Genomic DNA, 26,244 nt, shown 5'->3' with positions numbered 1-26,244 from the left:
GATTTCACAAATATTTAGTACAATGGTTTCCTTTAACCTATAGACGGGCAGAATGGTCTTTCGGGTTCGATTTGTTGCCATCTTTTTAAATGGCGGCCAAAAACTTAAAAACCCTTCTATATGGAATAATGTCCGCATGAAAAGTAATGAAAACTGTCCCGACGGGCTGACGGGCAACGCCGAGTGCCTTCGTTCCTAGGGTGCTACAAAAAAATTAGTCATCACTAAAATCTCCCCAGTCTTTATATCATTTTGATGGAAGTTCTTATTACACGCGAGCGACGCCGCGGGTTAAAAGCTAGTATTTAATATTATCGCTAAGTCCTTGGAAACACGACGAAAGGTGTTTCTGCTCGAAAAGTGAAAACAAATTTTTTGTCGTTAAAATATCTACTTGAACTTGTGGGCTTAGAATAGGACTGCGCTTGCGTGTTAAAATACTCGTACCATGCATGTACTGTATGTAGTGCTATATAAAGTGTTTCATTGAAAAACATATTCTAGCTCATTTTGCAAATCCGCAAAACGCGACATTCAGAAAGCATTCTGCGAAGAGTTATGGGATGTCTGCTTCTGAACTGAACTAAACTAAATTAAACCGGCGTTGAAACCGGAAGCCCAGTTTGAAATTTTTGGGTAAGCAGTGCCTCTTTATTCAAAAATTTAATAATCTAGTGATGTGTTGATTTTGTATTTAATCTAAAAATTATAGGAATTATGTGATAAAAATCAAAAAATTATAGGAATTATAGGACAAAAAAATCTAAAAATTATAGGATATTATAGGAATTATAATAAAACTGGAAGTCCCGTTCACAAGAACAATATAGGTTAAAAAAGAAGAATGTAAGAATACCCCGTTTGAAGAAAAATGATCATAGGACCCTGGAGAGGTTTGCCCATGGTCGAGCTGACAGGGTCCAAATAGCTATGGGCTCCGCGAGTCGATGAACGGTGAAAAGCCCTCGTAACCACCTGGGGAATGAGACACGAACCATCCCCGATACTTAATTCTCGTCCTAGGCTTCCCTCAGTTGCCAAGCCCACGTATCCTAGGTATAAATTTCCACCCCCTTTCGATAAAAGGTAGTAAGTAATAAGTAAAGATAGAGAAAGAGAGAGGACATCGGCCTCGGAACATCGAAAACGTCTTTGTTGTTTTTACTCGCAGATAGAAATATATATGGGCCCCAAAACGTAGAGGAATTCCCTAAAATTATATTGGTAGGCCATACTCTTTCTATCATTAATTAATTAATTAAAGCAAAGGTAGAGTGTCGCGTTTAAAATTCACTATATAAATTTAATTTAATACGCTAGGGAGTTTAAAATTATCTTTAAAGTAAGATAAGTTTCGTTAAAATCGGTTAAGATTTAACCAAGATATTTAATTAAATAATTTTAAAATAATTTAAAATCCCTGTTCACAACCCAAAATTTTATTCCGGGAATTATTTTCTTTACCCTTCTGCGTCATAATTAATTAAGAGGTAATTAAGACTTGACCTTTAATAAACTTGCATTACCAAAAGTATTGTTTTACCACGTTAAAAAACAATTCAACCAGAAAAAAATAAAATAATCTAAATTAAAAAGAAACTAAGAAAACAATTAGCATTGTCCCTCCAATTTATCATATCTAATCGCGTCTGGTTATACACCCTCGAGATTTTTAACCAGGTTGATAATTTGGCATTAAAACACGAAAAATTATTATTTCAAACGATAAATATTAATAATCAGATAAGTATTTATAAGTGGGAACAAAGAGCAAGAAAAATAAAAAATATAAAACCAAATCGAGCACTTACCATCGTATCGTCAGTTTCGAAGATGTCGCCGTTGCCGTCGCTCTTCAAATTTACACTGCTGTTTTTGGGTATATCCGTGGCCACGGTACAATGTCGGTACCAGCCCAACTGGGACTCCGTTGACAGTCGTCCATTACCGGCATGGTACGACCAAAGTAAAATCGGTATCTTCATCCACTGGGGTGTCTTCTCGGTTCCGAGTTTCTATTCCGAATGGTTCTGGAGCGGATGGCAAATAAGCAAAGACCAGAGTGTGGTAAATTTCATGTCGAAAAACTACCGTCCTGGTTTCACTTATCAAGATTTTGCGCCGCAATTCACCGCCGAATTTTATAATCCCGATCAATGGGCTGATATTTTCGCCGCGTCGGGTGCCAAGTAAGTTTTGAAATTGTTCATTTAAATTGTTGAAGAAGAGGTGATTAATATTTTTGATTCCGTTGCAGATATGTCGTGTTGACCAGCAAACATCATGAAGGTTACACATTATGGCCGTCAAATGTTTCTTGGAATTGGAACTCGGTTGATGTTGGACCTAAAAGAAATTTGTTGGGTATTAATTATTATTAATTAAATTATAAATATAAATAAATATTAACTTTAATCTAATTATTTAAATCAGGTGACTTGGCTAAATCAATTCGTAGTCGTACTGACATTCATTTTGGCGTTTATCACTCGTTATTTGAATGGTTCAATCCACTTTATCTCCGAGATAAAGCCAATAATTGGGAAACAAGAGATTACGTCACTGTACGTATATAATTTAAATTTCTATCTCTAAATAATTTTAACTATTTTCCTAATATTTAAAGGCTAAAGCCATCCCCGAACTTATTGACCTTGTTGAGACCTACAAACCAGAGGTCGTCTGGTCTGACGGTGACTGGGAACCCATGGATACTTATTGGAACAGTACTGGATTTTTAGCTTGGCTTTACAACGACAGGTACAGAGGCCAAAAAAATTGAAATTAGTTATGTAATAAATTTGAAAAACAAAATACAAATTGGGGATAATTGTTTTATAGCCCTGTCAAAGACGTAGTTGTTGTAAACGACAGATGGGGATCAGGTACCGCCTGTCATCATGGTGGATATTACACCTGTACCGATAAATTCAACCCAGGTAATTAACAGGTACAAAGTCTTTGTTTTAGAATACCGGTGAATTAAATTTCATATAACCCTAAAGGTGTTTTGCAAACGCATAAATGGGAAAATGCCTTAACGCTGGACAAAGGTTCATGGGGTTTCCGTCGCAACGCTCAACTTGACAGTTACATGACCTTCACGGAGCTTCTAAGCCAATTAACATCAACCGTTAGGTACACGCCCACTTGATAAAACGATAAAAACCGATAATTAAAATTCTCACACTTATAGTTGTGGCGGGAATATGTTAATCAACATCGGACCAACGGCCGACGGTCGAATTGAACCCATTTTTGAAGAACGCCTACGTCAAATGGGGGCGTGGCTTAGTGTTAATGGGGAAGCAATCTACGAGAGTGTACCGTGGAAGTACCAAAATGATACATTGACCCCTCATATTTGGTATAAAAATTTATATTATTTAAACTAAAATAAAAATACTAAAAATAAAAAAAAATAAAATTTAAGGTACACTTCGAGACAAGATGGAGATGTCCTAAACGTTTACGCGATCATACTTAATTGGCCCTATAACAGCGTCATAACCCTGGAATCGTTAAACCCTGAAGATGGTTCTATAATTACAATGCTAGGAGTTGAAGGCAACCTTCACTGGACCATCGATTCTCAGGGTCGCGCTGTCATATCTCTACCATTGCTGTTCCCTGGAGTATTCCCAAGCGAATGGGCTTGGGTATTAAAAATACAACCTCCCTCGTCAACTATAGTTGACAACGTTCGGGTAGTTATAAATTGACCGTGAAGTAAAGAACAAAACCTATATTATAGTTAATTGTATGTTAAACTTAATACGCCTGATTTTAATTGTAAAAAAAAATCATAGAACAAAATGCAGACTTAATTTTTAAAGCCCATATATGCCTGTAATAAAAATAAAGATTTTTACTCTGATTAAATTCGCAATTATTTCATATGTTTTCATGACCATCCCATCTGTGTGCGCAGCTTGTAAAACATGTACAGTAAAAAAGGTCGTTCTGTATATGAAAAATTCTCCGTGTAGGCTTACTGAATTGAATTTTTTCGCTCGTCATTATACCATAAGCGGCAAAGGAAAACGGAAAGGTGAACAACACTGGTGCACTAGACGCGAAATCTTATCAACATGCAGATTTTTAATAATAAATTGATAAAGATGTTTTCGAGTGTCGAATGATAATAGAACTTGATCGAAACAATGGAAAAATAAATTAGATCAAAAAGGACAGTCAGTGTACGTATATAGCGTGTTTAATTCTTTATATTCCCTAGGCACAGGTACCTCGATTGAAAAACGAGGTTTCCTTGAAGAATGGCAATTCTGGCGCTAAGCGGATGGTCCCTAGTCTGTCCGTTATTATTGGCCCTATTAATCGACTCTCAATTAACGTCCGCTCGTTACCAACCTAACTGGGCATCCTTGGGGAAAAGACCCTTGCCGACGTGGTTCGACAAAAGCAAAATCGGAATTTTCTTACATTGGGGAGTTTACTCTGTACCGTCTTTCGAACCTAACGGAGCCGCCGAATGGTTTTGGGCCTACTGGCAAGGCGGGAACAAAGACCTCCAAAACTTTATGAAACAAAATTACCCGCCGTATACAACCTATCAAGATTTGGCACCCAAATTTACCGCCGAATTTTATAACCCTGATAAATGGGCTGATCTTTTTCAAGCATCCGGAGCCAGGTAATTAATATTTTACCGTTTGCTTTTGATATAAAACGGGGGTCCTTCAAACTAGCATCATTTACATATCGCATCCTTTTCGCATCATAAACGCTCTTGTATAGAATATTTTAAGTAGTTAACCTGCTCAGTTAATCTGAATTAGACCTTTAAAAGGGCAGCTAGGCAAGGTATTAGTATTTTCTAATTCTTTCCATTTCGAATTTACTGCGATGACATTAACGAGTCAAAACATGTTTTTCTTCGGATTAGAAGATTTATCTATACCCTATGACTTTCAACCTATTCCAGACTAGGCAATACAATTTACTAAAAAATAAGTTATAAATTAATGAGTTTTATTTCTTAGAATGAGAGAATCGATGCGCAACACAAAATGGAACCGATTAAAATTTCATTTCAAATTATAAAGAAAGAATATTCGTAGAACCAGCTCGTCGTCCACGCATAATCTCGAATTTCGCAATTAAAATTTTATTATTACTTTTCAAAACCCAACGTATAAATATTTCTCTCTCTCTCTCTCTCGGAGAGAGTCAACATTCGTAGGAGCTAGCACTCATCTCGGAGAACGCTAGGGGATAATTGCGAAGGAATGGACAGTCTTTCCTTAATTTAAACCCGCGGGAGGCGAAATTCTTCCTGGAATGAAATTGCTTTCATATCTCGGGGCTGTGTTTACGAAAGCTTCTTAAACTAAATCTAAAGTCGCAAATACCCTTGCTATAAAAGTTAATTAAACAAAATATAGCCCCAAGAGGTCACGGGAGAATTTTCTCTTAAGAGGATATGTATTTTAGAAATTCGTAATAAGCTACTTTAGAACGATAGTTCCAATTGTGGCTTAATTAAAGTCTGATCAAATGCTAAAGAAAAATCAATAAATAAATAGACCATACTGTAGCGCAATCCCTATACGGTGGGCTTTTAATTTTAAAGCACCTGTAAGTTAAATTTTCTCAAGATATTTTTAATACAATTTTAAAGATACGTCATACTGACAACGAAACACCACGAAGGCTATACACTATGGCCATCTCCATACACGTGGAACTGGAATTCCGTGGATGTGGGAGCGAAACGAGATCTTCTAGGTACGTATAAACTCGAGATTTTGAGTTTCCTCCTAGATGAACTCCTCCCCAGCATCTTCATCAAAATGAAATTGTATCTTTCTAATTGAAAATTCCGTTCTCGCTCGCCTTGCGACATCGTCTTAAATTATTTTCCCCGCTATTCCACAAAGGCCCCTAGGGTGATGATTTTGAGTCAAAAATATAACTTCTATGCCACCCTAAACTATGTCATAGAAGTTACATTTTCAACTCAAAATCACCCAATGAAGTTCGGTCCTACCACCCATCCTTTTTGCCACACCCTGTATATATATAAATTTCTCTTCAGGTGATCTAGTTCAGTCTGTACGAAGCCGAACTGAATTGCGTTTCGGCACGTACTGTTCCTTGTACGAATGGTACAATCCCATCTACAATCAGGACAAGAAGAACAAATTCCAGACAAGGGATTTCGTCAAGGTATACAATACAAACTAAGGATAATATCAAGTCTAAAGTTCTCTTAATATTATTTAAATCGAGTCCTGCACTACAGAGTAGACTAAACTTTCTTGAAAAATCTTGAAAATTAAAATATGTTTTCTTTTCTTAATACAATAGAACAAGTTACAACCGGAACTCCAATTATTGGTAAACAAATACAAGCCTGATTTAATTTGGGCCGATGGAGAATGGGATGCACCTGATACCTATTGGAACAGCCCCGAATTTTTAGCGTGGCTATATAACGATAGGTACATTACAAAACGTTTATCAACCCGTTACAACTTAAAACTTAAATTTAATTTTCACAGTCCGGTCAAAGATGAAGTCATAGTAAACAGTCGTTGGGCTGAGAACGCCACGTGGCCAAACGGTTGCTACCAAAGTAAAGGCGACAATGGTTTCGCCACGACTTTGCAACCCCGTAAATGGGAGAGCGCTATTACGATTGACTTAAAATCATGGGGATATCGTCGAAACGCGGCATTGAAAGATTACATGCCAATTCAAGATCTGATTGCTAAGATTATCATCATAGTTAGTTGCGGAGGTAACGTGGCGTTCAACGTCGGTCCCACCCACGATGGCCTCATCAACCCTATCTTCGAGGAACGTCTAATTCAAATGGGCTCATGGTTGAGCGTCAACGGGGAAGCGATCTACGAGACGATACCGTGGAAGTATCAAAATGATACCGTAACCGAAGGAGTCTGGTATAACTTATATGATGAATAAATTAAAACTACAGGATGAATATTAATTTCAAATGTTTTCTCCTTTCCAGGTACACTTTCAAAGAAGGTATAATTTACGCGTCTATTCTAGAATGGCCCGTCGGTAGCCAATTAACTTTAGGAGCGATAAAACCCAAGAAAAACAGCCGAATAACCATGCTGGGGGTATCGGAAACTCAAAAGGGTTTACCATGGAAAATTAAAGGAGATAAATTGGTTATATCATTAGAGGGAATTACCCCAAATTTATTACCCAATCCTTGGGCTTGGGTTTTAAAATTCGACAGCGCCAAACCACGTCAGAAAAAAATCGTAATCAATTATAGCAGCGAAGTAATTATAAATTAAATTAATTAAAACTATTATTAATTATAAAAATTAAGAGTTAACTGATCAAATAATGTATAATTTAAAAATAAATAAGTCTATAATACAACTTCTTCGGTATTACGTTGGAAAGTCAATTTTTCCCACCTCAAAAATATACTAAGTTAATAATACTTGTAAATTGACAAAATAATAGAAAGTTTTGAAAATGGCACAAGACGATATTAATGTTTCAAAATAAAAATACAGATATATCTCTTTCTCTCTTCTGGGACCAAGTTGACTCTCTAAATTTAACTTAGTCCAAAAAAAAAGGTTGTAAGGAGGTAATCCCTAATCCATGACCATCATGACTGAACTTCGTATATACGTTGTCTCGTGTAATGTTGTAATAGCAAGGGTGAGGAACAATTTATCAGGACAGAGTACTACGTGTATACTGTACATGTGGTAGACCTATAACAAACCCGTACCCTTACACTATCCTACGTCTTCTGACTGTTCCTCTACCCTATATCTAAACGTAAATAGCCAAGGAAGGTAGGTACATGTACCGGTGGTGCGGAATAAACAAAGAGGAAGGCTCAATCAATTTCAATCAGTTCTCTTTCAGAACGGAGGCTCCCCTTATACACACACAACGTTCGGCCTTCCCTCTTTCTTATATCAAAAGCTAATGACTTGAAGTCTACACTGACTCAAAGACGCTTAGAAGATAGTTCGCAAGCATTCTCCAGGGTTCATAAAACGTTTGAAACCCCGATTTTCCCCGATATTTCCAAGTTCTACAAGTTTGTATGAACCCTCCATACAAAGTATCACATTCCCAATATTATTAATTATGAGCTTCTGTTACCTATCTAGTCTTCTCTCCCTGCTGGTCTGTGTCAGCTCCGTTTGCCCATTACTCTCTTTTGGTTCGCATCGGCATTAATAGAACCACGGAATACTCGATATTGAACAAGCAAGTCGCCCTGATAGGTGCAGGGTGGTTCTATAGCAAACCTTCTCCCTAAATCCCCCTCTTACCCCCAGTTTCCATTTAAACATTGAAACGGTCACGGGGAAATCCCGAGCTCGCGTTGATGCAACTCCCATCAAATAACCTCGGGAAAAGGGTTATAGGTTGGGAATGTTTCCTATAGCCATAGTGTTTTGTACGTACGCTGAAAATTAAAGAGTGGACGAAGACCGTCTACTGCCTCATCTGGATTCACCTTGGAAAATACAGATCTATGTTTCTCATTTCTGAATTCACATTTAATGCCTGGACCAAGTATACAACTTCACGAGTGCGGGTTGGAAGCCTGCTGGAAGGGGTTTCCAGATTCTAAATTATTAAATCGAAGATCCCTTCCAAAATGTTTCTATATATATATATAAATATATTGGTATATAGAGAAAGGATGAACGTGTATGGAGGAGAAAGCAGACTTCAACTAGAGAGCGAGAGAGAGACAGAGTGACGGGCGGGAGACGCTTCGCCTTTCTATTGTAAAACGGCGGTGACAGATAGGACGTTTGTTTCCGTAATGGAATTATCTTCAGTCGTTTATCACGAACCCTTTCTCCCTATCTATACCCCTATAAGTTCGTTTCTCTTATACAGTCTCAAGGGGAAGGAAGTTTGCCTTGTCAAACTTTCGACAACCGACGTACGGAAAATATCATTTACAGCGAGCTAATCCTATACCGCGGCAATCCCATTTTGCCATTTACGCCTACAAAATTAGCCTAAGTTCATGTACGCGTTGACGTAACGGTATGATACAGGGTGTTTCTGATAAGTCTACCATAAATTAAGGGAGATTATGTTCTTTGGGAAATCAATTTTGAGTCGAAAACTCCATCTCCATTTTTGCCACAAGGGTCACTGTTTTCGAGTTACGATTCGAATGTTTTAGGGATGACCCCTTAATTAAATAAATTAGAAATCATTGTCTAAATCAGTTTCTTAATTAAATTTAAGGGGTCATCCATAAAACACTCTTCACAATCTTAACTCGAAGCAACGATGAAAGTTAATTAACCCGATCGTTTAATTTCAAAAGAAAATTATGATCTTTTAATTATTTCGAGAGTTAATTTACTTTTACTAATAATCCTTAAATATTTTTACGGTCTTAATAACAACCCTGAGAAAAAAGGGGGCGAATCGCAATAATCCGATAATAAAAATTCATAATATCCGAGAAAATAGCAATTTAAAGATACAAATCCGTATATAAAACATAAGAGAAAACGTGGTGGGGATGTGTGTTTTAAAAACGGGGTATATATGGCTAGAGAGTTATCTTTTCAGTTTCCCTGCCTCTTGAGACGTTTGTCGTCGGGGGCGAGCGGAGGCTCAAGAGCAGGCAGAGAGAGAGGGGGGGATAAAGGAAGATGGAAGATGGAAAAGAATCCCCTCTCTTTAATTTCTAAGATGTGCATGCATGTCTTATATAGATAGTCGGCCTACTCTATATGGCGTCACTGGCGCTCTGCGACAACGAAACAAAGAATATAAAGACAGGGGTGAGGGAACAGAAAGGGATGTGAAAAGGAATTCGAGACAGGCGAAGAGAGAAAAAATGTTTGGTTTGGCAGTGACACGCTGTATCACAGCCTAGAGAGTGAGTGAGTGAGTATTTCTCGTCAAACAAAATATCCTTTAGTCTTGGAGAAGCATGCAGCAAAGCCTTCCTTCAAAGGTTTATCTACGCCTAAAATGAAATGAGTCGCGGAAAACTGGGAAAACAAAAGGGAGAGCTACAATTTTAGCACCAACAAAAGGCCCACGAGTTAACCAAGATATATAATTTAAAAAATTAAGATTAAAAACCACTGAAAAATTTAAATTCAATTACCTTTCACAAAAATTAATATTAAATCTCCCTCCACGTTTCTAATTAAATAAATCAATATCACAATAAATTAAAAGATGTATACGATAATTTATTCATAATTGGATTGAATATGATCTGACGCCAACCCAAAAAAAACCACCTCGTAATATTCAAAACGTTTACAAACATACCATCACACATAAAAAGGATGCAATAGAAAGATTTGAAAGTCAAATCGTTCGCTTTATATCAATATATAAGAAGTATCGAGTATATATATATATATGTTTCGCGCGCACTATAATATTTCCAGGACCCCAACCCCTCAAATCCCTTGTTTTATGAGCCGAAGTGCCGGAGTGTTTTGGTCTATACAAGAGAAAGAGTATGAAATAAATGGAATAGGCCCGACTTCAATACGAAAAATACTTTATATATAAATCCGGGCTTTTAGTATCAGACAAAAAAAATAATATAAGAAAAAAACGGTGGGAAAAGGATGAAGGATACGACACCTTTTATAAAACAATTTCATTTTTCTAAGTGCTGTTTTATTGAAATATAATCGCTTCCGAGTCCATCCCCTGTTGATATGGGATAATGTCTAAAAGGTCTGGGTTCTAAAAAAAAAAAAGGGAAACGCGATAATCCCTAACAGCCTATTTTTTGCAATGGCAATCGTAAAATGGATCCAAGACCCTAGCTGTTAAAACAACGAACGAAATTTTGATCCCATAAAACGTTACCTAAAGAAATTCTCTTATCTTTTAAGCAATTTTTATACCGACCAGCTAAAAACATAAGATCCTGGGTTAAGTGATAAAAAGTCAATCAACCGCAGAAACAAATAATAAATTGTCTGAGTAATTAAGAGAGCTTTTTCCCCCAAAAAAGCTTCATTATGTCTTACTAATATTGGCAGTCTCCTGAATATGACAGAATTACGACTTCGTAAAACAAGGACCGTAGTGTTCATTTCTGTTCATAATTTATTATGTACCCCCACGAGAAATACGTAACTAGCTGAAAACCACAACTCATAAATATCTCAGGTTAAAAAAATACTAATATACTACAAAAGATACGTAAAATTTCGCGTATTGTTTTGGCTACGCTGCAATAAGAAATTGGGACGAACTTTCAACCATAATCCCTACAACCCAACCCCTATGGGTTCAATAAACATTTTTTTATTATCTATCAATGATCATCACTTTGGGTTTGGGGTAGATGTAGTATAGTAGAAAACGTGACAGAAGCACACAGCACATACACGAGCACACCATCATTTTAGGGGACCAACCATTTCGATAAGGGTTTTTGGCGGGCAATTATTTGAAAGGGGACGGTTGACCCAACCGAATGACCCCATCAAGGGGGGAATCCCCGTCATTTCTCCCGCGCACGTGTTCCTTGCACGCGCGTAAAAAAAAACTGGGACGTCATCATCTTTTCCTCGTTCTCGCGCGCGCTGCGGATTCATCTCCATCTTCTAGAGAGCGCGTGCTAGCCAAGAAAAAAAACCTCCCAATTTTTGTAGGGGTTCCATAGAGAGGGGGAAAAGTAGGCTTAGATATATAGGAGTAATGGAGCGCAGTCGTCGACCGGTGTCAAAGCTAATCAAAGCGCTCTTTGATAAATGATACAAACGAAGAGAAATCTTTTAGAAAACCCCTGCCATGCATTCCTTAGATTCCGGAACAAATCCGCGTCCACTTTTGATGGATAACGCTTGAGCATCCCCGTATACTTATGTACCCTCCATTTCAATTTAATATACTTCGTGAAAGACGCCGGGAAATCTATATATCTAATAAATCCCGGTGGGGTCAAGATATAAAAACTCCGTAGGAAAAAATCTAAAAAATACGACCAGGCAGATTCAAATTCTCTGCACCTTTAAGGCCTGTAATTAAAACCTTGATATAGCCTGTACAAGGTAGTTCATCCTGTAAACGCGCTTCTCTGTAGTGGTTGTATAGCGGGAAACACATTTCTACAGGGGCTATGGAAAAATACATGAAATAGTTCATCCTGTAAGGTCGCTTCTCTGTGGTGGTCGTATAGCGGGAAACACATTTCTACAGGGGCTATGGAAAAACACATGAGATAGTTCATCCTGTAAGCGAGCTTCCCCATGCTGCTTTCAAAATCGTTTAAAGAACATTCCCCCTTTTATTTCTTAAAGAAGAAACCTTAAGCGAAAATATTACATTTCATACAAATAATACGTTTATAAAATCATGTAGAATGATCAGAATACTGTATAGGTTAGCTAAGTCGTAAACGTGAAACTAAATAAATACGACAGGGCAGTTTAAAAAAAACTAAGAGAGAGACAAGTAAACGTGACCAGATTGGAGAGAGTAAAGAAAAAAGGGGGAAATAAAAGAATCAGTTTCATGACGTATTGTACAACACAAAGAGTGATCTCGCTCAAAAAGAGAAGGGAATTGCGGATGTAGCGCGGAAACTGAAGAGGAGAGAGAGTCTCTTTCTTTTATCCTTTAGAGAGTCCATCAAAGCGGAAATAAAATGTACAGATTCGAGGACCCAAGAAAAGTCCCAAAGAATGATCCCCTCGCATAAGCGAGATATACAGAATAAAAAGAAAGTCCCTCTCTCTCTCTCTCATGTCACATTCTTTTTCCTCTCTCTCTTTCTATATCTCTCGTGTGTGTCTCTTTAAAAAGAAAATTCGACAACGTATCGATGATGATGACGAAGTATTTTTTAAACACGTTAAAACCCATTCGATAAGAATTTCGCTGCCCTTGGTCGGATTTGTCCAGTTCCCGCTCAAAAGGAGGATATACTGCCCACTTCCTTCCTAGATATATATACTTGTAGATCTCCAATAGGGTATTTCGATGTTAAATTCGAGTCAATTCATAAACGGCTTTTACAGCGCTAAATGGTAGAAACAAAATTAAGTCTAGCCGACCTACGACAAAAACTGACTACGGTATCGTAGCCTAGAGAAGCATTAGAGAATAAGCATCTGTCAGGAGGATTATTTTGACCGGAAATGGAAAGGATAGAAAATATAATAAAGGATTAAGAGGAAATGAACGTCTATAAATCTTCCTTTTCTAAGTTGGTTGGTTTATAAGACTTTAAATGGACATAACAATTCTAATTAGGTCTCTATAAAAAATCGTAAACAAACAAAATATAATTAAACTCAAGTAGACCTTCCAATTTAAAAAAAGTGTAGGCTAAAGTAAAAATATATATGTGTATTTGCGCAACTTTGAATATATCACAATCGTTCCCTTGTCCTTGTCCCCAAAACTGTCAAGGATTAAGTAATAAATTGCGCGTATAACCAACGCGAGCTTTGCATCTAGCGTTATTTGGACCTTGTCCTTAATACAGTCACAGGCTGATGAATACCATGGAGGCATTGTTACCATAGAAACCATACTAGAAAAGGGGCCCGCATTTAGACCTTGTTCTCGCGTAATAGTCATTGATGTTATCGCCTCAGAGAGAGTCTTCTATCAAGTTCTATAGTTCGTAACTTCCCATTCGAATCTCTAGCGAGCCTCGTTTACACGGAATAGCTCTTTGCCAAATAACACACTCGGACAATTCCCCGACTAAGTAAGGGCCTTGTAAATCGAGGATAGAGTCTCAAAATGAATGGTACGAACAGGATGGAGTTCACCCAAAAAAAAAAACCGGAAGCCAAGGACCCTCGGGATAAACATAAAAAACCCTCCACTTTTTCGTCCAACAATCCTTCTTTCATTTCTAGTATATGGAAGAGATGTCAATGTCAGACACAGTGGCACTAAACACATCTTCATCAACAATGGGAGAAGACGCTTACTTTTCTATAGTAACCGCGTCGTCTTTTACAGCTTCAATCGCGTCCTACATTTTTCCATGAAAATATTTATAGATACAACAAAGGAAAAATGTCCTGTTTTTACATTATGGATCTAATATATTCCAAATAATTTATAAGATAATATAATTTTAAATTTTTTGTTGTTTATTTTTCAAACGCGGAAATTTTTAAACGAATTTTCGTCACTTGTAGAGGGAAAAATAAACCACATTCAATTACGTATTTATAACATACCGTTACTACAATTTCGCCTTCGAAATTCAAAACCGTAAAAACGGACAAAGAATTTTGGGATCGCCTGGAATTTTTATATTTAAACTTTGGAGAACCGGGGAAAACCCAAAGGAAAACTGACGATATAGTGTACGAAAGATAAGACTATTTCATAAATTACATGCAGTGAAACAAAGATGCGGGGGCCGGTACGCTATATCAGCGCCAGACGGAGCTCGTCTTCATTACACGTGGGATGGAGGCTACAGCCAACTCTCACAGCCACTATCGGTTCTTCTTGGCGCGTGGTAAATAACCCAAGAAGGTATTTACCTCCCTCGTCCCTGCGGTGTTTGCTTCTCTTATGGAATTAATGAAATTGTCTATAGAAAAGTCAGAAAAGGTAAGTATAGAACGGGTGTTGCGTATCCCCGAGATACTAAGACTCCTATTGAGCGCGAAAAATTCGTTGCAAAATTCTTACCAAGAAAAGAATCATCCTTGTCCCATGAATGTCCCCCCCCCCCGCCCACCTATATACCCTTAAAAGGAAGGAGATGGGAAACCAAATATTAGTAGAAGGTTTTGGGCCCTACTGTCTCCTGACTACCATACCGAATCCCCCTATTCGTTTTGAATTTCGAGTCGAGTCGAACCGAGCGATGTAAGGAAGGAAAAAGAGTATGAAACGAAGAAAATCATTCCGAGGGTTTCGGTTTTCAATCCTTAAAGGAAAAACGTCAAGCGAACGAAAAGGAATTCATTATTAAACGAACCGAAAGTTTTTAAAGGGGACAGAAGGTTTCCTTATATTCTTCTACCAATTCTGGTATCGGCACGCGCGTATGCCGCTTCTCCCCGCGCATTTGCAAATCACTAAGTAAAAAAAAAAATGTTGATTCGAGAAGAAAGCTAGCTGGTTCTCATTCCTTGGTATTCACAGTTAATTTCGGATTTTATATAGTGGAAAGAGAGCCCAAAAATATTCCTTCTCCTTAATTGAATTCCGGTACGATACCAGAAATTTGAAACCTAGGCCTACCCAATTCATTTCATTTCTTCCTTTTTTCCGAACCCCCAAAAGGTTTCTCTGCATCAAGTTTTAGTACGTACATATAATTATCGAATACGAAAGGGGAGATTCCGCTTTCCAGGAAATGAAAATTAAATTTGCGGAAATATACATGTATATTCAATGCCGTATGTCACTGCCATTTTTTAATCCAGGATTTTGATCTGGGATGACAGTAGGGTAGAATTTGGGCTTTATACGCATGTGTAAATATGAGAAGTAGAGTTATTTTTCGCTTCATTAAGAGAGAGCGTGGTTTAATTACTTTGGAATAAGATTCCAATTAAAACGTCTCACGAGTCAATCAAACGTTCACCTTAATGATAAAAGGCGTTTTCAAATTAGAAACAAAACCTTCAAATCTTTGCCAAAGACTTAGGAATAAGGAATAATTCAGAATATGTGATCTTTGCTCCTCAAAAATATCCCAAAAACCCCAACATGTACTTAGCAAATAATTCTAAAGAAGATTACGCCCAAAGAAGTTAATTTTTCGACTCAACAGTGAGTGAGTGAGTGACCTTTCAGGCACCAACAAATAGTTTATTTCTTTCTATAATATTTGTAAGCCGAGAACATTACATGTCTGCGCTTTCAAAATTCACAAATTAAGGTCTAAAAATACGATGCGCGACCTATACGACATACTTCAGTAGTTAGAAATTTCAATGAAAAACGAAGCGGATAAGAATTCCCTCTCGCAGAAATATCCCTTACGTTTATAAAAGAAAACGGACAGTATGTCGCGAAGAAAACATTGTATTCGACTCCCATAATCCCACTCGCGTAACCAATAGAGAAGAAAAATGCGAGAGAGATGGAAGGGGACCCTCAAAAAATGAAGAACACGAGTATCCATCCGCTGGAAGGACCATGCACACCGCCAAAACATCTCAGAGGAAAAAGGATGAGATAAAAATTCCAAATAAGGATCCATGAAAGAAGGAATAAGGGAGAAGGGAGGGGGGATAAGAATAGAAAAGATGCTGGGACAAGTTCTTTGAATTCTTTTCAAAAAAAAGCAAAAAATATATATATATATCCAAGGATGGTCCGCTATGTAAGAGGTCAAGAATCTATTCAATTACGAAAAGAATATTGACCTCTACTCTAATAGAAGTATTAAAATCCGTCCGTCTTTCTTTAGTTGAGATATTCCTTAAAATTTAAGGGTAAAATTTAATAAATTCATGGATAAGGAAGGGTGGGGGGGGCGTGCTCTTCTCTTCTTCCGACTTCCAAGGAAGGAAAAGTTATTCCTTATAAAAAAAAAGGAAGAAAGGAAGAAAATACGTTTCGCGGAACCAAAGGCAGAAAGAAAAAGGGGGGATGAAATATCTACCACCCCCAATATAAAGTAATACCGTATAGCGATCCATATTAGGTTTTTCATATATAAACGTCGAACAAGAGGGGGTTTCTTTTTACAAGAAACTTTCAACAGAATTTATAACGTAACATAGGCCTACAAGCAAAAAAAACATATATATATATATAGCTTTTGATGTATACTTGATATACAATATATATATATATCCAATACCATCGCATCTGAATTCCCCGAAGTATGGGGCCGTGATGTTTATTTAACCTATTTGTAATCCGTAATGTAACGCCTAATAGGCTTAAGAAACGGGAATTAATCCTTGAATCAACGTAAACAGTGATAAATACCGATCCTTAAGTTAATCCCGTCAACAACATCGACATATAATTAAAGTTACTCAAGTCCCAAGTGGATCAATTAGCAAATATATTTAAATACCTTATAGAAAAAAACAAATAATTAAATAATAATAAAATTAAAAGTGTTTCTGTTAAAAAAAAGGGTGAATACAAGAATTAAAGCAAATTCAATTTCCACCCCAAAGCAAGCAAGCAAGCCACTTGGACTTTCTATATAGTTAGCAGAAATAAACAAGAGAAAATTTCATTTATCGATTTATTTTTAAAGGGGGAATGGATGGATGGGGTTTACTCGTGGGAGTAAATTCATTAAAGGTTAAAATGTAGCGATTGCTCCTTACATAAAAGCTCAAAAGACAGGATTTAAGAGAAAAGTAAAGACGACCAAAAAGGGGGGGGGGAAGTAGAAATAGCTATGTTGTAACAGCAGTACAGTACTTTGAAGCAATCGCTGATTACCTCCATTGGGATTTGAGTCTCTGTGAAAGCGGGTCCTATATAGTATCGGACCGGGCCAAAACCCGAAATAAGGAGCCAAAGTAAATCCAAAAGGCTATATAACTCGGAGGAAACTTAGTTTCCTTTGAAATGGAAAGAGTTTAAGGAAAACTACGCGACGTAGTCAACTATTTAGGAAAAGGCTTAAACAAAGATATTTCCAGTCTCTCTTAAATAACTTCCACTAAGTTTCTAATCAAAAGGACTCGTAACTTTGGTGAAGGGAAGTTCTCTCTTTCATCTCAGAATTCGGTGCCTTCTTAGAAATGAACTCTAATTACGTCGCTCATCGAATTAATAAATAATCCCAAGTAAATTAGAGTGTGTTTACCTTCTCTATGATAATTCAATATTTCCATATATGTGTACTTTTATATTTTTTTTAACTGAAAATATTTTTAACCATAGGTAAAAAAAATATCCATTTGTTAAAACGTGGTATTTGCTTAGTAAAAGTGAAGAGAAAACCAGAGAAAGTGGGTAAGAGGGATTATTTACAAAAAAAAGAGGAAGGTGAATAACTAAAGAGCGAACTGAGTGAGACCCAATCTATCTAACTAGAAGCCAGAACCGAATTAATATTGACATAATGCGAAAGCGGAATATTCAGTCCCCGCTTTCCGTTAATCTTTAATAACGTCTACGAATTCGTGAATATTTTAATAAAACCTTATAAATTCCGAAAGAGGTGAAAATTTAAAATTTATAAATTTGAATCTCCTTATTGCTAAAGTTTGGAAACTTTTTTCTTAAGCCTACTATGAATTAAACACTTCGAAATATGAGTATATATTTAATTAAAAAAAAGTGATTTCATATCTTTTTTTAGGGAATGACTAAATATGTCTAAAATCACATAAATGTGTATCTTTTGTCGCTCTTAAAATAACTTAATTACGTAGTACTGAGTTAAGGTAAGATGACAGAGCTTTAGTTACCATGGTAACCAAACTTATTTTTATCCGATTCTAGAGAGACACGAGAGAAGGAGAGAGTGCCCGTAATTTGGTTGCCAACGTGCGGTATACGGACTTCCTTTTATCCTAGACAACAGTATTAGATTCCATTTGAATAAATAAAACCAACGAATACCGAAGCATGGTTTCCAACGAAACCCCACTTTCCCATAACCTTAATCCCCGCCTTTTACTTCACTGTCTCAATTTCTATAGACACTCGAAATGCATTGGAAAAGCATCCCACACGCGAATCGGATCCGGAGGAAATAAAAGGAGACGGGGGGGGCTATCAAACTCGTTACAAAAATAAGGTCTTTGGGTATCGAAAACGCGACAAAGTTTGCTTCAAAGTCGAAGCTAGGCGGAGGGATATTTAATGATATTTCGCCTATTACTACAGAGTAAAGACGCGGTTGTGAAATTATTTATAAACCTCGCTAGCGGTGAACAAGACCATTAGCTGCCAGGTTAAAGAATTAATAGTTAAAAGCGAGGACCATGCCGTTTTTAAAAGTTGCGACAGTGTTTTTGGACCTTATACATACGTGGTCACGTGTTCTATTGAGGGACAGCAAACTAATCCGACTTTAAAGAGTAGTTTGAAAAACTTCTAAAACGCTCATTAGCTTGGACTTATCTCAAACGTATGCCTATCCCTTCCCTTTAGAAGAGAAAACCACCGAAGGATGCAATAGAAAAAGAATCTGGTAGAAGATGTAGAGGGGAAATAAATGCATCCGAAAAAAAAAGGGAAACAGAATACTAAACTAAATGTCGGAAGGCATTACCCACTTCCGGCATACTTCTTCTATTCTAAATAAAAACATGGAAAGAATCCAGTACTGTTCAGGGTTCTTACAACTTTTGTAAAACCGCGATTTCCCTGAGGTTTCCAGGTTTTTTTCACCCATATATGGAGTAATAACAATGTCTGACGTCACTAATAACCAAATAACGCAAAAAGCTCAGGGACGTAACAAAGCGAGCGACAAAAACACATTATAATAACACAAGTACTTACATTTTAACGACGAAAGAAATAGATGTCCAAAGATGGTACAATGTCACACGCGCGAAAAGTTCACAAAGCTAAACTTGATTTAAAAACTAACCCGAGACGCGACTTAAAGTGTCTACTTTTTTAACAGTTTGGGAAACCGACTGAGGCCTTTTTGACGTTCAGTATCGGTTAGAGTAAGTTCACGATCCACAGTTTGTAGGTTTTCCACGACCGTATAAACTTGATCACATTAAAATGTTTCAAGGTGACAGGATCACGTGACTTCCAGATGTGCGCGCTATAGGGAAAGGGTCTATAGGACGCTGCGCTTTGACCTGAAAGTTTGTTAATGCGCGCGCAACATTTTGGTACTGCTCGCTAGTTACAATTGGAAAATTCGGACGCTTCGCTCTGACCTGACAGCTGGGAAAGGGACTATGGGACCTTAGAGTTTGCTTATTCACATCTACGTACTCACCCACTATTTTTGGCGTCCCGATGAACTTGTAGTTCAAATGTAACAGGATTACAAAAGTCAAAGTTCACGCAAAGTTTAAGTAACCAGATATAAAAATATCGCGTTCGGGAACCATAGTGACGTCATTTCAGATGTTTAGAACAGTACGGTTAGGTTCCCGCGATCCTCCGTACAGCTCGTTCGTGCACTAGACCGCCCAAATCTTGATCCCTCGCTGATGACCAAACGTGATCCTTCCAAAGAAATGTCCATCGTGACGTCATTCAGTCAAAAAAAATCGATCTGAAATTTAAAAAATATTTTCATGATTTTAGGTAAACATTAAAATAATAATTTCATTAAACTAAAAGTAAATATGCTTATATTCGGGATTCATACTCAAACCTAACAAATTTCTCTGAAAAATTTAAAAATCCCTGAGTTTTCCAGATTTGTACGAACCCTGTCCGTTTCTTTCAGTTTTATTTCCTAGAGGTTCTTTTCATTAGATTATTGAATTAACTAACTTTGTGATTGAATTAAAAGAAAATCGTTAGCGGAATGAATATCTTAAATTAACAGAAACGTTGACTATAATATCTCGAATAGCTTCGGAATAACAAAAGGAAGCTTCGAGCAAGACATTGCGACAAAAAACAATTTTTACATGGGCAGAGAAAAATTATATAAGATCCTGTAAGCATGCTTCTCTGTAGTGGTCATATAGCGGGAAACACATTTCTACAGGGGCTATGGAAAAATACATAATAAAGTTCATCCTGAAAGTTGGCTTCCCCTTGCTGCTTGCAAAACTGGGAAAGCATTTCAAAGGGGGCATATTGAAAATACATTAGGAATAAGCTGCTAAATATATATACAGTGTGTCAGATTGAAATTTCAAGTAGGATGGAGTTATTTGAATTCATCTCGAGGTTCGTGTCAGCTTCCATAAACTAATAAACAAGACAGCGAGGCATTATTAAAGTCCCGAATGGCCGAGGTTGCGAGTCTCGTGTTCAAATAACGATCAAGCTGACCTCGTTACTAAATTATTTAGTCATCAGAATATACATTCGTACGTAAGACGGTAAGAGCGAAATCCAATTTCGCGGGAATCCAACCCACTCGAGAACTGGTAAAGGGGGAAGGGACTAACTAACGCGCGTTTCGAATTTAAAGGGATAGAATCGGCTTTATCTGAGTTGGTCACACTAACATTGGTTTTCTATAAATTAACCACCCCTAAAAACATGGGGGTCAGTAGAAATCGCGAGAAAAATTTATTAATTAAAATAAACGTGAATAAAAATTGAAATTTTGAACGCCAGATTTAAAATCGGCCACCATTTTCAACCCATTACCTACGTAGGTAAAGTTCGGCCTCTGATTGGTTGGTAGTAGTTGGAATGAAAACTGTCGTTTAAGGAGTAAAAAGTAGTAGGAACGAGAATCTAGGTCAGCTTGCCTGGTGAATCGTCGTCTGCTTATATGCTTAAGAATGTCAGACGAGAAAGTATTTCTGATCATTCCGGTCCTGAATCTGAGGATGAAAGTTCGAACTCTGATTCTTTGGATTCAGAAAATTCGGAACAATTTATAATAAACGAATCTGAGGGTAGTTCTTCTGAAGTAGAAGAATTTGGTGTGCAGCCATACCAATTCCCGTCAATCTGTATCATACTGCGCTCACAGAATGAATCCCCCTACCAGTAGGAAAAACACTACGGAGAAATTGGTAGAGACGAACTAGTAACGTTTTTCGGTGGTTCGGCTCTGTGTCACCAGGTGCCCTGATGATCGCAAAACAAGAGCATTTTGGATCTTTTAATCGTAATTTAAAAATCATTAATTAAACTAAAATATAAAAACATATATATTTTCAGAATCCTTATTTGTCTATCTATCGAAATAAATTAACCTTATAGGGATTTATTGCAATGAAATTAAAAGAAAGTATCCCTTTAAGTTATTATAAATCAAAAACGTAATTAATAGCTAGAAAATTGGAATACGCGGGGAACTTAACTTTCAACAAAAGAGAATAAATTCAATAAAATAATTGCGAGACTTTTAAGGATCTTGAAGTAAAAATATTAGATCGACATTATCAAATCGAAAATTAATTAAGATTAGTCTGAAGATGGGACGTGTTACCGTTCATACAATAGTGACGTGACATGTGTCACATCCAATCAAATAAGGTCATGGTGAATTAATAATTATAAGTGTAAGGTTAAAAAAGGGGTTATCAACTTGCACAAAGTCGCAATTAAACTTCGGATTGATATATTTTTAATATACTCATATTGTCAATTGAATTGACAAAAGATTTCGCTAATGAGGAATAATCGAATGCTCCTAAATCCGGAAACTTTTGTAAGGTATCGAATATACAGGGTGTTTATGAAAGGTTTGTTAGAAATTAAGGGGGCCGGGAAACCGTTTTCAAGTTAAGATTGGAGTATGTATTTTATGGATGACCCCTTAAATTTAATTAAAGAAACTGAGAGAGAGGATGCTAATTTAATTAAGATGTCATCCGTAAAACACAAACATAAACGGTGTCCCGGTTTCTGATAAGACATCAGAAACACCCTGTATATACTTTTAGGGTTGGAAAAGAGAAAATATTCCGCCTGGTAGAGTTTTCGTAAGCAATAAGGAAGAAGAGACTAGTGAGTGCAGCAGGCCCCAACTTTTCGTTGTAATGAGCTCCTATATCTTGGTCCCCTATAAATTCTCAAAAGCCAACACCATGCATCGCCGCGATTTTGAGAACAAATTTATTCAATAAAAGGTGAACTATATATTACTGGAGCCAACAGCCTCATTATACAAATCGTTCGGGGGAATAAAGCCCCAGCCTCGATGAAAATTTCCCACAGGGACTCGGTTATGCCTCGCCTCAAGAATAGCAAAATGGAGAAGGAGATATAATATAAAAGGAGCTTTAGAGAAAAGACAGAAAAGAGATGCCGCTGAATAGAGAGACTATTAAAATTTATATCCGAATTATTATAATAATGAACTTGTTATTGAAAACCATATACAGTCACTGCAGGCATTTTGGGACAAAAGCACCATTTTACTTCAACGCGGAAGCTAATTCATTTTATAGAGAGCTTTCAGATGGCATAGTAGTACGTCACACCCTCCCAAGTCTTACCGCTGTTCCGGTAGCCATATTGGGTGGTCTCAGCTTCATTGCCGCTTTAAACCCACCAATATGGCAGCGTAAATTATGTCACGAGACTCAACTCCTCCTCCAATTGAAAGCTCTACCATACCAGAATTGCAGTAGTATTCTTTTAAACCTAAATAAAAGGTAGACCAACCCGCGTTGCCTAATCCTGATTAACAACGGTTGATTGACTTGAAATTTACCAGGGGATTGCACTTTACGATAGTGGAATTAGCAAAGGGGGGAAAGAAACTAGTTTATTTTTATTTTTTTGGCGGGGTTACATCATGGCGATATTTCTTCCCAAAAGCCTTTTAACTTTCAAAGGGACTCGTGTAAAAAGCAACCATAATTCTCAGGCGTAAACAAGAAAAAAGAAGCCGAAATTGCCCAATAAATAAAGGGGGTGTTAGAGCGAACTGATAATCCCGCATGGACTTAGACTCCCCCCTTTCCCTGCAAAAGTTCTGACCTCGAAAAAAGAAATACAATTTTCTTTTTCTATTTCTTTGTACCAAAAAAATAAACACTGAAAGAGGATTTTCCCAGAAATTACATCTAATCCCATCATATCGTCTATTACCCCTTAGCCTACTGTAAAGGGAGCTTTGCCTCATTTCAAACAAGGTCAACTTAGATATCGTAGCGCCATCTGTAATCAACCTTCGATACTTCTAAAAGAGAGCATGCTATACAAATAAAATGCTAAGCTTACCTATAAAGTTAAATATCCTATAGTGCGCTTCAGGATAACCAACAATACCAAATTCTTGTCCATCATCTTGATTTTTGCATTTTAAAACACTTCACATTTTTACCCGGAGTTATACTTATTAATCACGCACAATTTCCAATTATGATGACTTTTGTGGGCAATCATTCATTCAATAAATAAATAAATAAATAAATATAAATACAAAAAAAAAACATTCTTCACAACATCTTAGTGGTCAAGCGGCTTTAAACTATTTATAACAATCGATTTTCGTTAAGCCTAATGCGCGGGACTTTTCAAAACGTGGAGCTGGGGGAGGTTACGTCCCCCTCCTCCAAGCTCCGCCCACTGTAGGCGAATGCGAATTTCCCCGCTCGTTCCAGAATATCCTAAGCCTTGGCCAAAAGGGACAAGTGCCGTTTCTAGGAATCGTATTTCCTTCTAAATAAACGCTGGATTCAGCCCGGAAATGATGATATTCGACGCATTTAACGTTTAGGAACAATAAATAACATAAATTTCGTACTCTAAACTTGTTTTATTTACAAAAAGATAATTAAATCATCAGACCGTACTTCACTTCTCAGTGCGTGCCCTATTTCTAGCCGGAGTTACTGACCAGGCTTTGCAATGGTTATCCCATTATCTAACTGACCGCCGCCAAAGAGTTGTCCTACAGGGTCAGCACTCTCCCTGGGCCCCCATTGAGAAAGGTGTCCCCCAGGGTTCAGTTTTAGGTCCACTACTCTTCAATGTATTTATCAACTCCCTCCCTAGTGTTGTTAAATTTTCGCAAGTTTTGCTATTTGCAGATGATACGAAGCTTTCATCCCGTATAAAATCCCTATCTGACTCCCTAAACCTGCAAACTGACCTGGATTCCGTAGAAGCTTGGGCCTCTGAACATGGCCTCAGCTTCAATATTAATAAATGCGCTGTACTTCACCTAGGATCCTCTAACCCACGGTATACTTATCGTCTCTACGGTCAACCTATCCGTGCCACCCTATCTGAATCTGACCTGGGTGTTACAATGGACCCATCCCTTAAATTTACCTCCCACACCAATAAAGTCTCTAAAAGGATTTATTCCCTATCAGGCTTAATTCGTCGTAATTTTAACAACCGCTCCCCAGCCCTCATTAAAACCCTCTATAATGCATTGGCCCTCCCTATTTTTGACTATGCCTCCCCTATTTGGACACCATCTTCCTCCCTTGGTATTACTGCCCTACAGAAAGCCCAAAACAAATTTACTAAACTAACTCAAAAATTAGATAAACTCCCAGCCCCTTCTCGATTAGAAAAACTTAAAATTGATCCCGTCATTATCCGCCATAAAATTAACAACCTATGTTTACTTCATGACTTCTTTAATAACAAATTGGCACTTAACGTTGAAACTTTTTTCCACCCTGCACCGTATCCCTCTACCCGTGGACACTCCCTTAAACTTGCAAAACCACGCGCCCTGACGTCTATCCGCCAACATCATTTCACCCACACTGTTATCTCAGATTGGAACGCACTCCCTGAATCTATTATTACCATCTCAGATAAATCAAAATTTCGCGCTAAGTTATCGGCTCACTTCAATAATACCCCAAATTGACCTGTAGTCATACCGTTTTTTACTTTGTTACTTATCTTTTTTCTACTTGTCACTTATTTTTTTTTTTTTTTTTTTACTTTGTTACTTATCTCTTTTTGTTTTTTTTTCTTTTTTTGCTAATGTATAACTAAATCGTTAATCTCTGTATAACTAAATCGTTAATCTCTGTATAACTAAATCGTTAATCTCTCTCGGTTGTACTAACCAAGCTCTAATGGCTTACCTGTACTGAACTAAATAAATAAATAAATAAAACCTGAGGAAACTAATTTTCAATTTTTCTCTCAAAAAAGGATTCTGATTGGCTGAGAGGTGATCACGTGATCATATTTTAGAGCGAGAACGTTTTATATCCATAAATTTTATCAACAGATACAATTTTTTTTTTTTGCTTTAAAACTAATAAATACTTATAAAAAATTGCAATTTTTTGTCAAAATTTCAATTGTTTTCGCTATTATTATAGGATTTTAACAAATAACAATCATTTAGATAACAAAATACCTATAATTCACTGGGGTCCATAACATATTTTCATAACAATTTTGCCGCCAAATCTTAATACAATACATTATGTTACGTTACGTATATCGGTAATTAAAATACCTTTTATATCCAGTTGAAAACACCTTTGGCTCCAAAAATATCGCAAAAACTCTCATATTTCGCAAAACTGTTGTATGTTTCATAAAAATTAGTTAGGAAAAACCAATCAGTGTTTGTTTGTAATTAAAAATAAACACTGTAATTTCCCCAAACAAAAAGAAATGGTGAATGATGATTAACATTCTTAAAAAAAAGAATCAAATTAAACAAATAATACTTTTTGTATGACGGGGAAGAACACAAAACAATTAACACTTTAAAAAAACAAAAACATTGAAATAATTAAT

At 37.0% G+C, this 26,244-nt stretch overlaps 4 protein-coding genes across 5 annotated transcripts in view; 2 read left to right on the top strand and 2 right to left on the bottom strand.

Annotated features, from left to right (window-relative positions):
• Positions 1–1,943, bottom strand: part of LOC149661914 (uncharacterized) — a 205,479-nt gene extending 203,536 nt beyond the window's left edge. Inside the window, exon 1 of the mRNA XM_089843471.1 lies at positions 1,812–1,943. The gene's annotated coding sequence lies outside the window, so the exon portion shown is untranslated. The remainder of the gene's footprint in view (positions 1–1,811) is intronic.
• On the top strand, positions 1,834–3,882 carry LOC149661913 (alpha-L-fucosidase-like). The gene is made up of 8 exons (XM_089843479.1): positions 1,834–2,189; positions 2,258–2,364; positions 2,434–2,564; positions 2,627–2,760; positions 2,842–2,939; positions 3,006–3,138; positions 3,197–3,367; positions 3,434–3,882. Exons 1-8 carry the CDS (start codon positions 1,834–1,836, stop codon positions 3,720–3,722), a joined length of 1,419 nt encoding a protein of 472 aa, XP_089699605.1. The 3' UTR covers positions 3,723–3,882.
• Positions 3,883–4,213: 331 nt separating this feature from the next.
• Positions 4,214–7,428, top strand: LOC149661912 (alpha-L-fucosidase-like). The gene is made up of 6 exons (XM_089843889.1): positions 4,214–4,654; positions 5,642–5,748; positions 6,059–6,189; positions 6,331–6,464; positions 6,525–6,926; positions 6,998–7,428. The coding sequence occupies exons 1-6, from the start codon at positions 4,278–4,280 to the stop codon at positions 7,293–7,295; spliced, it is 1,449 nt and encodes a 482-aa protein (XP_089700015.1). The 5' UTR covers positions 4,214–4,277; the 3' UTR covers positions 7,296–7,428.
• Positions 7,429–25,638: 18,210 nt separating this feature from the next.
• LOC149661911 (sodium-independent sulfate anion transporter-like) overlaps positions 25,639–26,244 on the bottom strand; it is an 18,973-nt gene continuing 18,367 nt past the window's right edge. The window contains exon 14 of one of the 2 annotated variants that reach the window (XM_089843462.1): positions 25,639–26,244. This exon is cut by the window's right edge and continues 303 nt beyond it. The gene's annotated coding sequence lies outside the window, so the exon portion shown is untranslated. The other variant, XM_089843461.1, reaches the window with a different exon arrangement.

Source organism: Phalangium opilio, unplaced genomic scaffold (assembly GCF_054372755.1).
Source record: "Phalangium opilio isolate 3A_F unplaced genomic scaffold, DU_Popi_V2 ptg000070l_1, whole genome shotgun sequence".
Classification (NCBI taxonomy): Eukaryota; Metazoa; Arthropoda; class Arachnida; order Opiliones; family Phalangiidae; genus Phalangium; species Phalangium opilio.
This window is presented reverse-complemented; position numbering and strand designations above follow the sequence as displayed.